This window comes from Eumetopias jubatus, unplaced genomic scaffold, assembly GCF_037043125.1.
Source record: "Eumetopias jubatus isolate StellerSeaLion01/CBP00866 unplaced genomic scaffold, mEumJub1_p1.0 scaffold_3, whole genome shotgun sequence".
Taxonomy (NCBI): Eukaryota; Metazoa; Chordata; class Mammalia; order Carnivora; family Otariidae; genus Eumetopias; species Eumetopias jubatus.
This window is the reverse complement of record NW_028274809.1, coordinates 15,820,338-15,832,961: the sequence shown is the minus strand read 5'-3', so window position 1 is coordinate 15,832,961 and position 12,624 is coordinate 15,820,338. Positions and strand designations below refer to the sequence as shown.

The window sequence follows — 12,624 nt, the reverse complement described above, 5'->3', positions numbered from 1 at the left end:
TAAGAGTTTAGTATCTAGAATATATAAAGAATTCTTACAACATAACAATAACAAGACAACCTAATTAAAAAAAAAGGGCAAAAGACTTGAACAACATTTCTCAAATAATATATACAAATGATCATTAAGCACATGAAAAGCTGCTCAACATCTTTAGTCATCAGGGAAATACATATCAAAACCACACCGAGGTACTATTTTACATCCAGTAGGACAGTTATGATCAAATATAGGAAAATAACGAGTGTTGGCAAGGGGACACTCAAAATTGTTGGCAAGCATCTGGAATCGTGTAAACTCTGTGGAAAACAGTTTGGTGGTTCTTCAAAAAGTTAAACATAGAATTCCTATAGGATCCAGTAACCCTCCTCCTAGATATATACCCAAGAGAATTGAAAACATATATTTGAACAAAATCCTGTACATAAATGTTCACAGCAACATTATTCACAAAGACCATAAAGCAGTAATAACATAAATATCCATCAACTGATGAATGGATAAAAAAATGTGGTGAATCCACACAATGGAATATTATTCAGCCATAAAAAGGAGGGAAGTGCTGACACCTGCTTCAACATGAACGAACCTTGAAGATGTTGTGCTAAGTGAAAGAAGCCAGTCACAAAGGACCACATATTGTGTGATTCCATTTCTCTTCCTTTCTTTCTTTCTTTCTTTCTTTCTTTCTTTCTTTCTTTCTTTCTTTCTTTCTTTCTTTCTTTCTTTCTTTCTTTCTTTCTTTTTCTTTCTTTCTTTCTTTCTTTCTTTCTTTCTTTCTTTCTTTCTTTCTTTCTTTCTTTCTTTCTTTCTTTCTTTCTTTCTTTCTTTCTTTCTTTTTTTAGAGAGAGAGAGAAGGCAGTGGGGAGGAGCAAAGGGAGAGGGAGAGAGAGAATCCCAAGCAGGCTCCATGCCCAGTGTGGAGCCCCACACGGGGCTCGATCTCACGACCATGGGATCATGAGCCAAAATCAAGAGTCAGATGCTTAACCAACTGAGACACCCAAGCACCCCGTGTGATTTTATTTCTATGAAATGTTGAGAGTGGGCAAATCCATATAGACAGAAGGTCCTTGGTTGGGGGAAATGGGGTGATGGTAATGGGTATGAGGTTTATTTTGGGGATAATAAAAATGTTCTGGAATTAGATAGTGATGATGGTTGCACAATGTGAATTGTACACTTTAAAATCATGAATTTTGTGGTGTGGCAATTATTATCTGAATTTAAAAAAATGTAAGGAACATTGCCTGGCCATTGTGAGGACTGATCATTGACACCTAAGTTATGCAGTGCTTAGTAGTTGCCAGACAGTATGTGAAGTCTATATACGATCTCATTTAGTCCTTACGATGACCTTAATCAAGGCACAACCAGGTTAAATAAGTAGCCTGGGACCATACAGCTGGTGAGTGGCAGAAACTGGGATTTGAGTGCAGGCACCTGATTCTGGAAACTGTTTTTAATCCCTCTGCTTTTCTACCCACTCCTCACTGCTATGGTGGTTATTATTTTTCTTCTTATGCCTAGGTGGCTTGGATAATTTAACCAACCTTTTTCTAGACTGACGGAAGAGGTAAAATTTGCCTTTCCACTTCTAAATAAAAATTTTTTATTTTTTTATGCTAGAAATAAAAGCAAAGGCAATAGGGTATCTACTGTCAAATGAGGTTCCTATAGGAAAAAAAAAAGAGGTCCTTGCCCAGGAGACTTGCCTTGAGGGCCTGGCTTTCCATGGGTTGTGCCTGTGTCATAGAGTCATCCCAAGGCTGAGCCTGACTGCTCTCATACTAGGCAATCACCAGAGGCTGGAGCAGCGCCATGGTGATCCAGTACTAGGCGGGGATCACAACGCCATGTCTGAGCTGCCGGGAGGTGTGTGATCCATTGTAGACAAATGTTTGGTCCCCTTCAAAGAGGAAGCTAATATTATTTATGTGGGAAACTAGGATTTGACAGAGTCCCAATGCCAACCCTTGTTGTCCAATGCTAATTTTTGACTTCTTTTCTTTATACTCAATCATTTTTTTTGTTGTTGTTTTGATTCTTTAAATTATGAAATATCTGTTTGTCAGATGTCTGCAAGACATATGTATTTATTTGAATAAATGAATCAGTGAATGAATAAATAAAAAGATATAGACCAAATGAATGTATCACTTATTTAGGTTATGCACAGTGGAGCATGGGGCCAGGATTGAGATGGAGTTTGGTTGAAATTTCTGGAAATATTGATCCAAGACACCAAGCTCTGAATCTACCCAACTGAAGGTCAATGACCAAGTTATCGTGTGGCTATCTCACTTCCCAGGACCCCCTCCCCACCACCTCCCCCATCCTGGGGCAGGGCAGAGGTACACTCTCCTTTCCTCGTGCTCCCTGTTTGCTATAAATCAACGTTTCTGACACTCCTTTCCTGCTTGTGTGCAGGAGTGAATTATTTCTTGAGCTCAGGAATGCTTGCTCTCTCAGCATGGCCCTGGGTATCAAACTCAGCATCCCCGTGTCCAGGTCTTCATTCCTTGGTCTCTTATGGAAAGCAGAATGCCATTCTTTGCAGTTGCTACCCTGCATGAAGAGCTGGCTTTGGTCTCTTTGGGTTCCAGCTGTGATCCTATAGGCAAACCCTGTCTACAGGATCTCAACAGGTTAGCTATACTTGATGAGCTGCCCATTCTCTATGCCCAGAGGCTCACCTTGACTGCTTGCACAGTTAGGGCTGTGGCAAGATAGATTCTCATGACCTGTTGGCTTTGGGCTGTCCCATGACTTAGACCCCAGCTCTGTCTTTAAGGTTTCTTATTTTAACTTTATTCAAGAATAACGGGCAGATATATTTATTTAAATATATGTTTAAACATATATATAAAATATATATTTAAAGTGTACCACATGATGATTTGATATACATACACATGGTAGAATGATTACCAAGAGCAAGATAATTAACACATCCATCACCTCACATAGTTAACAAGGTTAACTTTTCTTTTTTTGTGGGAAGAATGCTTTGGATCTACTTTCAGCATCTGTCAAGTATATAATACTGTACTATTAACTATAGTCCACCTCTCAGCTTTTATTGGGCCCTGTGTTATAATCTGTTACTTAGAGGGTTTAAGAAAACATTTTAAGGGCTATAAAACTTTTTTTAAAGAGACTGTCAGCTTTGCCTTCCTCAGTTGGACTTGCCTAAGCCCTTCATGAACACCCTTGGTCCATGGTGTTCCAAAGCCAGTCCTGACCCCTTGATTAGCTAGGGCCAGAGGAAGTGACCGACAGCCAAGCAGTGTGCGTCCCAGGGATGGAGTACGTGTCTGGCGTGGTTTCAGTGGGAGGCAGGATGGCCCATTGCAGGTCTGCTATGTCCTGCTGTGGGAGCAGGATGAGTTACTCGCTTTCTCAGACTCCAGTCTCTACATTTATACAGTTCTGCTCAGAACAGCCCACACTGGGCTCTTGTGGAGACTAGATAAGAAAGTCTGTGAAGAGTCCCTGTCACATTCTTGCTATTATTCTGCTCTAGGTGCTTGGAATGAAACAGTGAACAATCACTTCCTGTTCTTCAACTTAAATTTAAGTTAGATCCTGCCCTGGAGCTCCCCAAATGTTGTCTTTTTGTGTTTTTCTAACATTGTTTAATATTTGTGATAAGCAGACACTCGCTAGCTGCAGTCACTGAGGCCAGCGTTCTGCACGTGTAATTTCCTGATAAACAGGCAAGGCTTGCAGGGTTTCATCACAAGGCAACCCTTATGATGAGTCCCGTTACTTCTTCAGACTCACTCTCTGGGGCCAGGTCCTCCCCTGCCTCAGGGTGGAAGTCTAGGAGCAGATCCCACGACCTTTCTGGTCCCTCTTAGGTAACAAAAAATCCTCTGGCTCTTCTAGTCTCCCCAAGCAGCCTCAGTTTGGTAATTTAAACGTTCATTCCCACATGATGGTCAGAACCTCTCAAGTTCATTTACAGTTAAAACTTCTGTCATTCCCTCTCCCTGAGTGTTCCCCTCCCCTTGGGCCTTGGGAAGACTTGAAAGCCACTGTTGGGTAGGACCACGGGCTCTGCCCCCATTCCAGGCACTTTCTTTGGATGTGGGGGAATGAATCTCTTCCCTCAGCCCTTGGGCTGCCATCTTGGGCAGGAACTAGCCTGTATCCCAGGTTTGGGTGCTCCCTCCTGTGTGGCCCACCTCTGGCCTATCAGAAACACTCCCAGATCTTTTCTCCTGACAAACTCGGGGAGCATGAGCTTTCCTTACTCAACAGCCTTTTTCCAGAGCCAGAACTGGACACAGTCTCTCAACCTTCAGATTTTTCCAGGTGTGGGTATGACCCCAGATCTCTGTGTCCAACAGGTTGCAGGCTGCAGGAGACATTGAGACTCTCTTTTCTCACCTCGCACAGATCCAGGGCATAGTGCTGTGCCTGGGACACTCAGTAACTAGAACGGGCCATGTGGCGTAGTGGTGAGACTCAAAGACTCTGTGTTCAAAATCTCAGCTCTGGGTTCCAAGGCCAGCTCTGCCATGTACTAGCCATGTGACCTGGGGGCGGCTACTCGGACCACTCCATGCCTCAGTTTCCTTATCCATGTAATAAGGATGATCCTAGAGCCTATCTCACAGGATTTTTAGGAAGATTAAATAAGAAAAAATTTGTAAAGTGTTTATAGCAGTTCCTGAGACATTTCAGGCACTATGCAAGTATTTGCTAATTAAGTTCCAGGAGAAAAAGAGTTTGAATGAATAACAAGGGCAAGTTAATGAAAACTTTATCAGGCATTGTCCAATTTTAAGAGTTCTGAGTTCTTGCCTCCTAACTCTTCACAACCCCTGAGACATAGCTGGTGTTCTGGGGAGGTCTGGGGGTCTTGCTGAGCCCCAGCTGATACCCAGTCTTGTTTTACTCCAAGTGCTAGGAATGCTACAAAGTATGTGTCTAGGGAGGGTGACTCAGGGCGTTACAAGGGATGACCACAGAAAGAGTTCCCAGATGCAACTTTTCAGAAAGGGTTTCCGGGAAAAGCAACATCAGGGGTGGACACCGAGAGTTGCCTTTGGCAATATTCTGCCAGTCCTGCAGCCTAGTTATTCCATATCTTGTTCTGTTCTGTTCCTTACTCTGAAGATGGCTATCCTCTTGGATTATGGGACATTTCTGAGTATCTGGAGACAATTAATTATCCTAGGCTTGACATGCCTGAGGGGCCAACACTGAAACACAGAGAAATGATGTAATTTAGCCAGTCACGTAGCACGGGGGAGGCCGAGCGGGGTCAGATCTCTGGACTCCAGGCTTACGTTTAATCTGATGAGATTCACCACCATGCTCTTATCCCAGCACCGACTTTGTTTAGTCACAGAAGCTGCTAACATAATTTCAGAGATGTGTGGCCAGGATCATTTGGTGAAAATGACGTTACCAGGAAGCTGAAATACTCAAAGCTTTGGAGAAGGTTGTGTAGGGGGAAAAAAAATCAAAACAAGACCAGAAATCAGCTATAAATATAAACAAAAGGGAAACTGTTTTACTACGGACAATATGGAGAAAGGATAAAAATATGACTATCTCACTGATAACTTCTAGAACATACTAAGGTTGGTATAGCTTCCAAAGTTTTTGATAGCATGAATTCAGAATAAACAATTTGCAGTTGCACGTTTGCATTTATGCTTGAGTCAATTTGTAAATACACACTCGTATTTATGTCTGGCCACATAGGAATTCACTTTTAATTAATTTATTTTTTTACAAGTTTTTTTTTTTATTTGAGAGAGAGAGAGAGAGAGAGAGAGAGAGAGCAGGAGTGGGGGAGGGGTAGAGGGAGAAGCAAACTCCCCACTGAGCATGGATCCCAGGACCCTGAGATCATGAGCTGAGCTGAAGACAGACGCTTAACTGACTGAGCCACCCAGGCACCCCAGGAATTCACTCTTTAAAAGAAAGTTTTATGAAGTCTCAAAAAAAGTTGGAAAAATACCCATCTTCTATTTTTCCCTACTTTTTCTCAGTCCCTTTTCTGATTCCCATTGAGTGAGGCAAAGGGTAGGAAAAAGAGAATGGGTTCTGAAATTGTATGGACCTAGGTTCAAATCCTGAGCCTACTACTATTGGTCTGGCCTTGGGCAATTTGCTTAGCCTTTCTGAACTTCCGTTTCCTTATCTATGGAATGGTGGTAATTCTTACCTCACAGGATTGAGGTAAGCAAAGCCTTTACCAAATGCCTGATTGACAATAGACGCTCAGCTAAGTATGGGTTGCATACTTATTTAAAATGCCAGTTTAGAATGGATTTATCAAAACAACATGACATTGATGCAAAGATAGATGATCTAAAGAACAGAATAAAGAGCTCAGAAATAGACCTACACATATACAGTTAATTGATTTTTGACCAAGCTTTCAAGACAACTCAATGGGCAAACGACAGTCTTTTCAATACATAATGTCGGAGCGATTGGACAACCATAAGCAACAAAAAAATGAGTCTTGATCCATACCTCGTCTTACATACAAAAATTAACTTGACATGAGTCATAGACCTAAGCGTAAGAGCTAAAGCTGTAAAATTTATAGCAGAAAATTTCTGTGATCTTGGGTTAGACAAAAATTTCTTAAGATACAAAAAAACACAAACCATAAAAATTTTTGATTAATTGGTCTCCATCAATAAAAAGAAAGTTTTGTTCTTCAAAAGACACTGTTAAGAAAAGAAAATGCAGGCCACAGAGTAGGAGAAAATATCTGGAAAATGGATTTACTTCTTTAACATTGTGCTCTTGAAACTGTGGCTCACAGTAGATATAATTAATAATTCTCGTGTGTCGACGTCCTCTCCCTGATAAAGTGCACTTTGTAGAGGCTCTTCCTTCCTCCCTATTTATGCCATTATTCACTGCCATAATTCTCCTAATACTGTTATGAGTGAGAGCTGGAGAGAAGATTGAGCTATGTGTAATAAGGTTGCAAGCCCCACAACTTAAATTGTATTCTTGGTGGGAGAGAAAAGAGCAACAACAAAAAAATCTGGAGTCAGGCACATGCGCATCAAGCAACCTGAAGCTCTTATTAGCAACAAAGCACTCTCAAAGATGACAACAAAAAGCACAGATGGAGCACACACATTCTGGCAGATATGGCCAAGTGCTTTGCTTCATTTCACTTAAGCTTAGGAGAAACAGCTACACATAGAGTCAGCATGGAGTCCCAGAAGAAGCAGAGACACCAAGCGGGCATCCTGCAGAGTTTCATCTGGGCTGTTCCCTCCCTTATGCCTGTAAAAAGATTTTGCTCTTCCTAAGTCTCAGAATTGCTTTGTCTTTTGGACTCCATTCTCACTCTTCATCTGTCTTTTATTGGTTTTATTGTCTTGGGACTGTTGGCTTGATTTGGGGGATTTCTCTTATTTGAAACTTTGGTCTCTGTTTCGCTTCCTGGCATCAGGCTCCATGCTTCCTTGCTCCTTAAGTCTGCTCTCCCTTTTTTCCATCTCCTCTCTGCCTCCTCAAAGTTTCCAGTTTGCTGTGTTTGGCCACTTTTGGGTGATTACTAAACTTATATGTCCCAAAGTACATAATCTATGATATGGGGATTCACAATCAACAGACATGTTTCTCCCGGGTCTCTCTTGTTTTGGTGACCCTGACAAACCACTGTAGACATAGCCGAAGATGGAAGCTGTCAGGTACTTAAGATAAATACAAGTTGGAAAGGCCAAATCTACCTTGGTCAAGGTAGCTGTGGAACTTTTCAAGCATTGATACAACTGTAAGGGATGTCTTTATTGGTGTGAGCAGAATCCAGTGTATGGATGATCTTGGTGTTGGAATGGTCAGGGGTTATACCTTGAAGCCAGTTGTGGACGTACGGGTGAACACAGCCTAAACCATAACACAAGTAGACCAGTGGGGAAAAGAGCATCCTGTGCTCATTAGCCTGCTCTTTCCACAGGTATCCGGACAGACTTAGGGCCAGGCGCTAACCTCGGTGGGTTCGTGTAGCAGCCATGAACATCCCAGTGTGTGGGCTATGTATATTCCAGATGGGGAAGAAGATATTGCCATGCTCTCCCCCAGCTTCAGTTGAACAACAGCAGAACCACGAGAAATGTTTTCTCTAGAGTCGATTCCCCAAGACAGTCTGGCTGCAATTCATAGGCCACCAGACCACTGGGAACAGAGCATCCCTTCCAGTTTACTTTAACTTAGAATAATAGCCTCTCAGAATAAGCATCCCGGGGAGCGGATGCAATGACATCAAAGTCTTCAATTCTTTTTCCAATTTTGATCACAGCGACCATTTTAACACAAGGTTTGCATAGGTTTTAAAAGCTTGAACTGTGCTCAGCAGGTCACCAGAAGAATTTCTGCTCCTCCCCTGACCCACCAGAGACAGCAAAGAGATGTGTGGATGGTCTCTGTGGGACGCTACGGAGGAGTAGCGATGTGCCATTGAACAGGAGCCCAACCTGCCCACAGTGTCTTGCACCATAATCCATTTTCACTTCACACGGGCGACTGAAAAGAATCTGGAAGGTATATTTTAATTATAAAAAATAAATCTATGAGCTTGATGCAAAAGACGGGTAGAACCTCTCCATGTTTTAAAAAGGCTCCCCTGTACCAGGCAGCCTTAAATCTTAGAATGATGAAGCTGACAGGGATTCAAAAGTTCACATGGTTCATCTAATTCTCCATGTCAAAGCTCCCACATCCAGCAATTTTACAGATCAGGCATCTGAGGCGCAGAAAGGTTCAGTAAGGATTTATGACATTTGCATTGTTAGTGGAAGAACTGAAACATAAGCCCGAGTTTCTTGACAGTAAATCCTGCACTTGCTTCCAAATGTCTTTCATCCAGTCGATGGTATTTGACTGTCTCTGAAAACCTGCGGAAGGCATCATGGTTATTCCCCAAGAGGGAGATGAAGCACGAACTCATTTCGAATGAGAGTGGACCTTGGGATAACAGTTCCAACTGGGCACATTCTTTCTCCTCTTTCCACTCGTTTTCAGGGCCACCTGGAAACTTTGGCTCGGGGCTGGGGGAGGGGGGGCGGAGGCGAGGAGCAATCCCCGATTCCCAGTCTCTCTCTTTTCACAGCTGCGAAGTTCAGTGAGTTGAACCGCAGTGCTGTTCACTCTGCCACGACCAACCTCTGTTGTAAATCTTCCTCCCAGAACACGTGACGATGCATTTCTTGACTATATATCCCAAGGGCAGAAGCAGAGTTGTCAGAGCGCGGAGCCCCGCAGAGAGGAAGGACGCCCTCAGACTTGGCCATTTAGCAACGCAGGACTTCGGAAGAATTTGCCAGCCGTGGGTAAGTCAGCAATGCAGCTGGGCTTCAGAAACATTTGAGAGAGGGCTGTTTTGTGCAATGAATAGATGAGGTTTTCCTTCCCTTTCTCTGTTCTTAGGAAACTTGGCTTTGAATTAAAAATAAGCTTATGTTTGAGAAGCAACATGTAAGCTTTCTTTTTTTTCTCTGCTCAGTTAGAAAAAGTCTCCCAGTGACTAAAATGTGATTTATTTTCTCTATGCTCCCTTGTCTTAGACTGATTTTCACCTCTGGCTTTTAAAATGATCAAAGCAACGCTTTTTACGTGCTCACTTTATGAAGTGCAGATACGAGGACACGTATACTCTAGGAAAGGAAAGTCCTTGTCGCATGTCTCCCTCTCCCTCTCTGCCTTCCCTCCATCCACCCCGGCCTCTCATACCTAACCCCTGTTAGCTGTTTTGTGGGCCTTCTTACCAGGATTTCTCCATGCAGTTACCAGCTTTTTTGATGCTGCAATTCCACAAACCTGCTCAGCCTCCTCCCTGCACCGCGGGCCCGTGGGAGAGTTCTAACCTGCAGGTTTCTCCCCAGACCCTGGCTGTGTGCGTGGCGCTTCAATGCTGAAGATGGAGCCTCTGAACAGCACGCACCCCAGCACCGCAGCCCCCAGCAGCCACCTGGTGTCCCACGTGCCCGGCAGTGAGAGCGGCAACGGCAATGAATACTTCTACGTTCTGGTGGTCATGTCCTTCTACGGCATTTTCTTGATCGGAATCATGCTGGGCTATATGAAATCTAAGAGGCGGGAGAAGAAGTCCAGCCTCCTGCTGCTGTACAAAGATGAGGAGAGGCTCTGGGGGGAGGCCATGAAGCCGCTGCCCCTGGTGTCGGGCCTGAGGTCGGTGCAGGTGCCCATGATGCTGAACATGCTGCAGGAGAGTGTGGCGCCTGCCCTGTCCTGTACCCTCTGCTCCATGGAAGGAGACAGCGTGAGCTCCGAGTCCTCCTCCCCAGACGTGCACCTCACCATCCAGGAGGAGGGGGCAGATGATGAGCTGGGGGAGACTTCAGAGACGCTCCTCAACGAAAGCAGCGAAGGGTCCTCAGAGAACATCCATCAGAATTCCTAGCACCCCCAGGGCCCCTGGAGGCGGCCCCATCAGCCAGCACCCTTAGAGAGAGGAAGGACACTTCCCGTGTCCGGTTTCACTTTTACAGGGCAGCTGTCACTTTAAAGAGACCGTTGGCGAGCCCCTGCGTGGGGGCGGTGGGGGACAAGACTCCACTGGAGTCAGCAGCCAGGAGTCTACGCCAGGCCTGTGGTGCAGACCTGCCACTGAAAAGCCCCGAAGATGTGCAGTGTGCACCTTGACTTTGGGGCCTGGGGCTTGGGGTTCCAGTTCCGAATTCGGCAGGTTGCTGTGCTTGCTGTTGTTTTCTCGCTGGATGCCCTGGGTAACCCCTGGGGCATCTGCCCACTCCCAGGGCTGCCCAATGCCTAGAACATGCAGAGGGACTGGTTCTGATCTGCTAATCTGCCTAGAGCTTTGCTCTAGATCTGATGGGCTGTAAGTACCCCTACGGTGTTCCCAGCAGGTTACAGAGCTTCCTTTGGAGGTTTTTTTGGGTTAGAGGGGGATGTCTGATGGAGGGTTTTTGATGGCAGAAAGCTGGAGAGTCAAACCTGGTTCTTTTGCATACTGTAAGAAAAAAAAAAGCAACTTTGACAACCTGTTAACATTAGCTGGGATTATAAAACAGAATCTGTTATTTTGAGGCTTTGTCTACCTATGACCCTGGACTCTGACCTCAGACCATCCAGCATCGCATGCTGGCATGACGTTTTCTTGGTTGGAAGGGCTTCCCCAGAATCGAACCTGCACTCTGAATAGCTGTGCAGGGGACTCTTCCTGATCTTTCTAGAAGGGGTGATGGTGGGGTTGAACAAGGCCAAGCCGTTAGCTCTGCTGCTGCTTTTTTCCCAGCCTAGTTTTCTGAGCTGGGAGCTGACATAAAGTGGGCCTCCACGATATGGCATTTTGTCACATAGCCGAGACCTAGAAAGGCATACTCAGGTGGAGGTTGTACAAAGCGGGGGTCCAGTTTCTGTTTTCCGATCCCAAGCCCTGACGCTGATATGCTGTGTGGTCCCGGGCATGTCATCAAGAGGCTTACTGCCTTTATGAGACTCCTGAATCTACAACCCCAGGGGGCTGGGAGGATGTCTTTGGATTTTAAGACTCTGTGATAAATCCTGTACGGCCTGGTGTGAGGAAGCTTGGACAAAATATTTCCCACTTGGCCAGTTAGTCTGAGAACAGATCTGCTTATTTAAAGTTGCAGTTGGAGACTCAGAACACATGTAACTGGGAAATTCAGGACGAATCACCACCCCGTTCATGCTGTCATTTTCCCGGCAGTGAACTAGGGAGGCAGGTATCACATTTTACTCTGCAAAGTTCCCTGGGTAGTAGAATGTTAATACTTCAGCCGAGAAACCAGAAATCTAAAAGCAAATGTTCAGGAATGCTTGCTAATATCTCCGTGTATTCCTGCGGTCAGTAGCTTTGTAACATTAGGCCCTTAAAGGCAAGCAGGAAGAGAAACACACCAAAAGGTCAAATTTAATTCTAGTAAAAACAAAAAAAAAAAAAAAAATTTTTTTTTTTTAAACATGCTCTTCCTTGATTGAAGATAGCAGTAACTACTGTTCCCATAAGGGTTAATAGTAGATGAGCTGGTTTATCAGTTTGCCCTCACACAGTGCTAGAGGACATTTATGTTTTGGGGGAAAAGGGCCCTCCGTTCACTTTAAAATTCAGAGTGTGGATTTACTCCAAAGGGGGCTGTTTGAGGTGAAAGAAGCCAAGTTCAGTTTGGCCCCTTGCCTGGAATCACTTGAATTCTGAAGCTTTACTGCGAGGGACATGTGCGTTGTCACATTTTCCATTGCTTAATCCTGAAGTTTGGTGCAAGTCTATCTGCGCCTGTTAAAAAAGTGATGTATATACTTCCTTCTTATTCTATTAAGTTGTATAAAATCGTCTTCTGTATTTAACAGTTTGTAATTTTCACACTATTTTTTAATTTAAATAAACAAACACATTTTCCCGAAGAAATTATGAGCTCTCTCTTCGATTCTTCAATATGATTCCTAGTTTCCAGGACATCCCAGACATTGCCCAAGCCGTCTCTGGATCCGGGTCATCTTTCCGGGTCAGACTCCCAGGAAGGTGCATCTTATTTCTGCCTGAATCATGGAGGGAGTGGGACTGGGCTTTCCCATCCTTTGATATGCTTTGCAATGAATAATAATAATAATAATAATAATAAACCCAAG

At 44.2% G+C, this 12,624-nt stretch overlaps 1 protein-coding gene across 1 annotated transcript; it reads left to right on the top strand.

Moving 5' to 3' along the window:
• The first annotated feature begins 9,313 nt into the window (after positions 1 to 9,313).
• KCNE4 (potassium voltage-gated channel subfamily E regulatory subunit 4) lies at positions 9,314 to 12,351 on the top strand. The gene is made up of 2 exons (XM_028105287.2): positions 9,314 to 9,323; positions 9,876 to 12,351. Exon 2 carries the CDS (start codon positions 9,902 to 9,904, stop codon positions 10,412 to 10,414), a length of 513 nt encoding a protein of 170 aa, XP_027961088.1. The 5' UTR covers positions 9,314 to 9,323; positions 9,876 to 9,901; the 3' UTR covers positions 10,415 to 12,351.
• The last annotated feature ends 273 nt before the right edge of the window (positions 12,352 to 12,624 follow it).

Bases quoted from the DNA above. Each gene is read 5' to 3' on its own strand.
- KCNE4 (XM_028105287.2), top strand. From the start codon at position 9,902: ATGCTGAAGATGGAGCCTCTGAACAGCACGCACCCCAGCACCGCAGCC.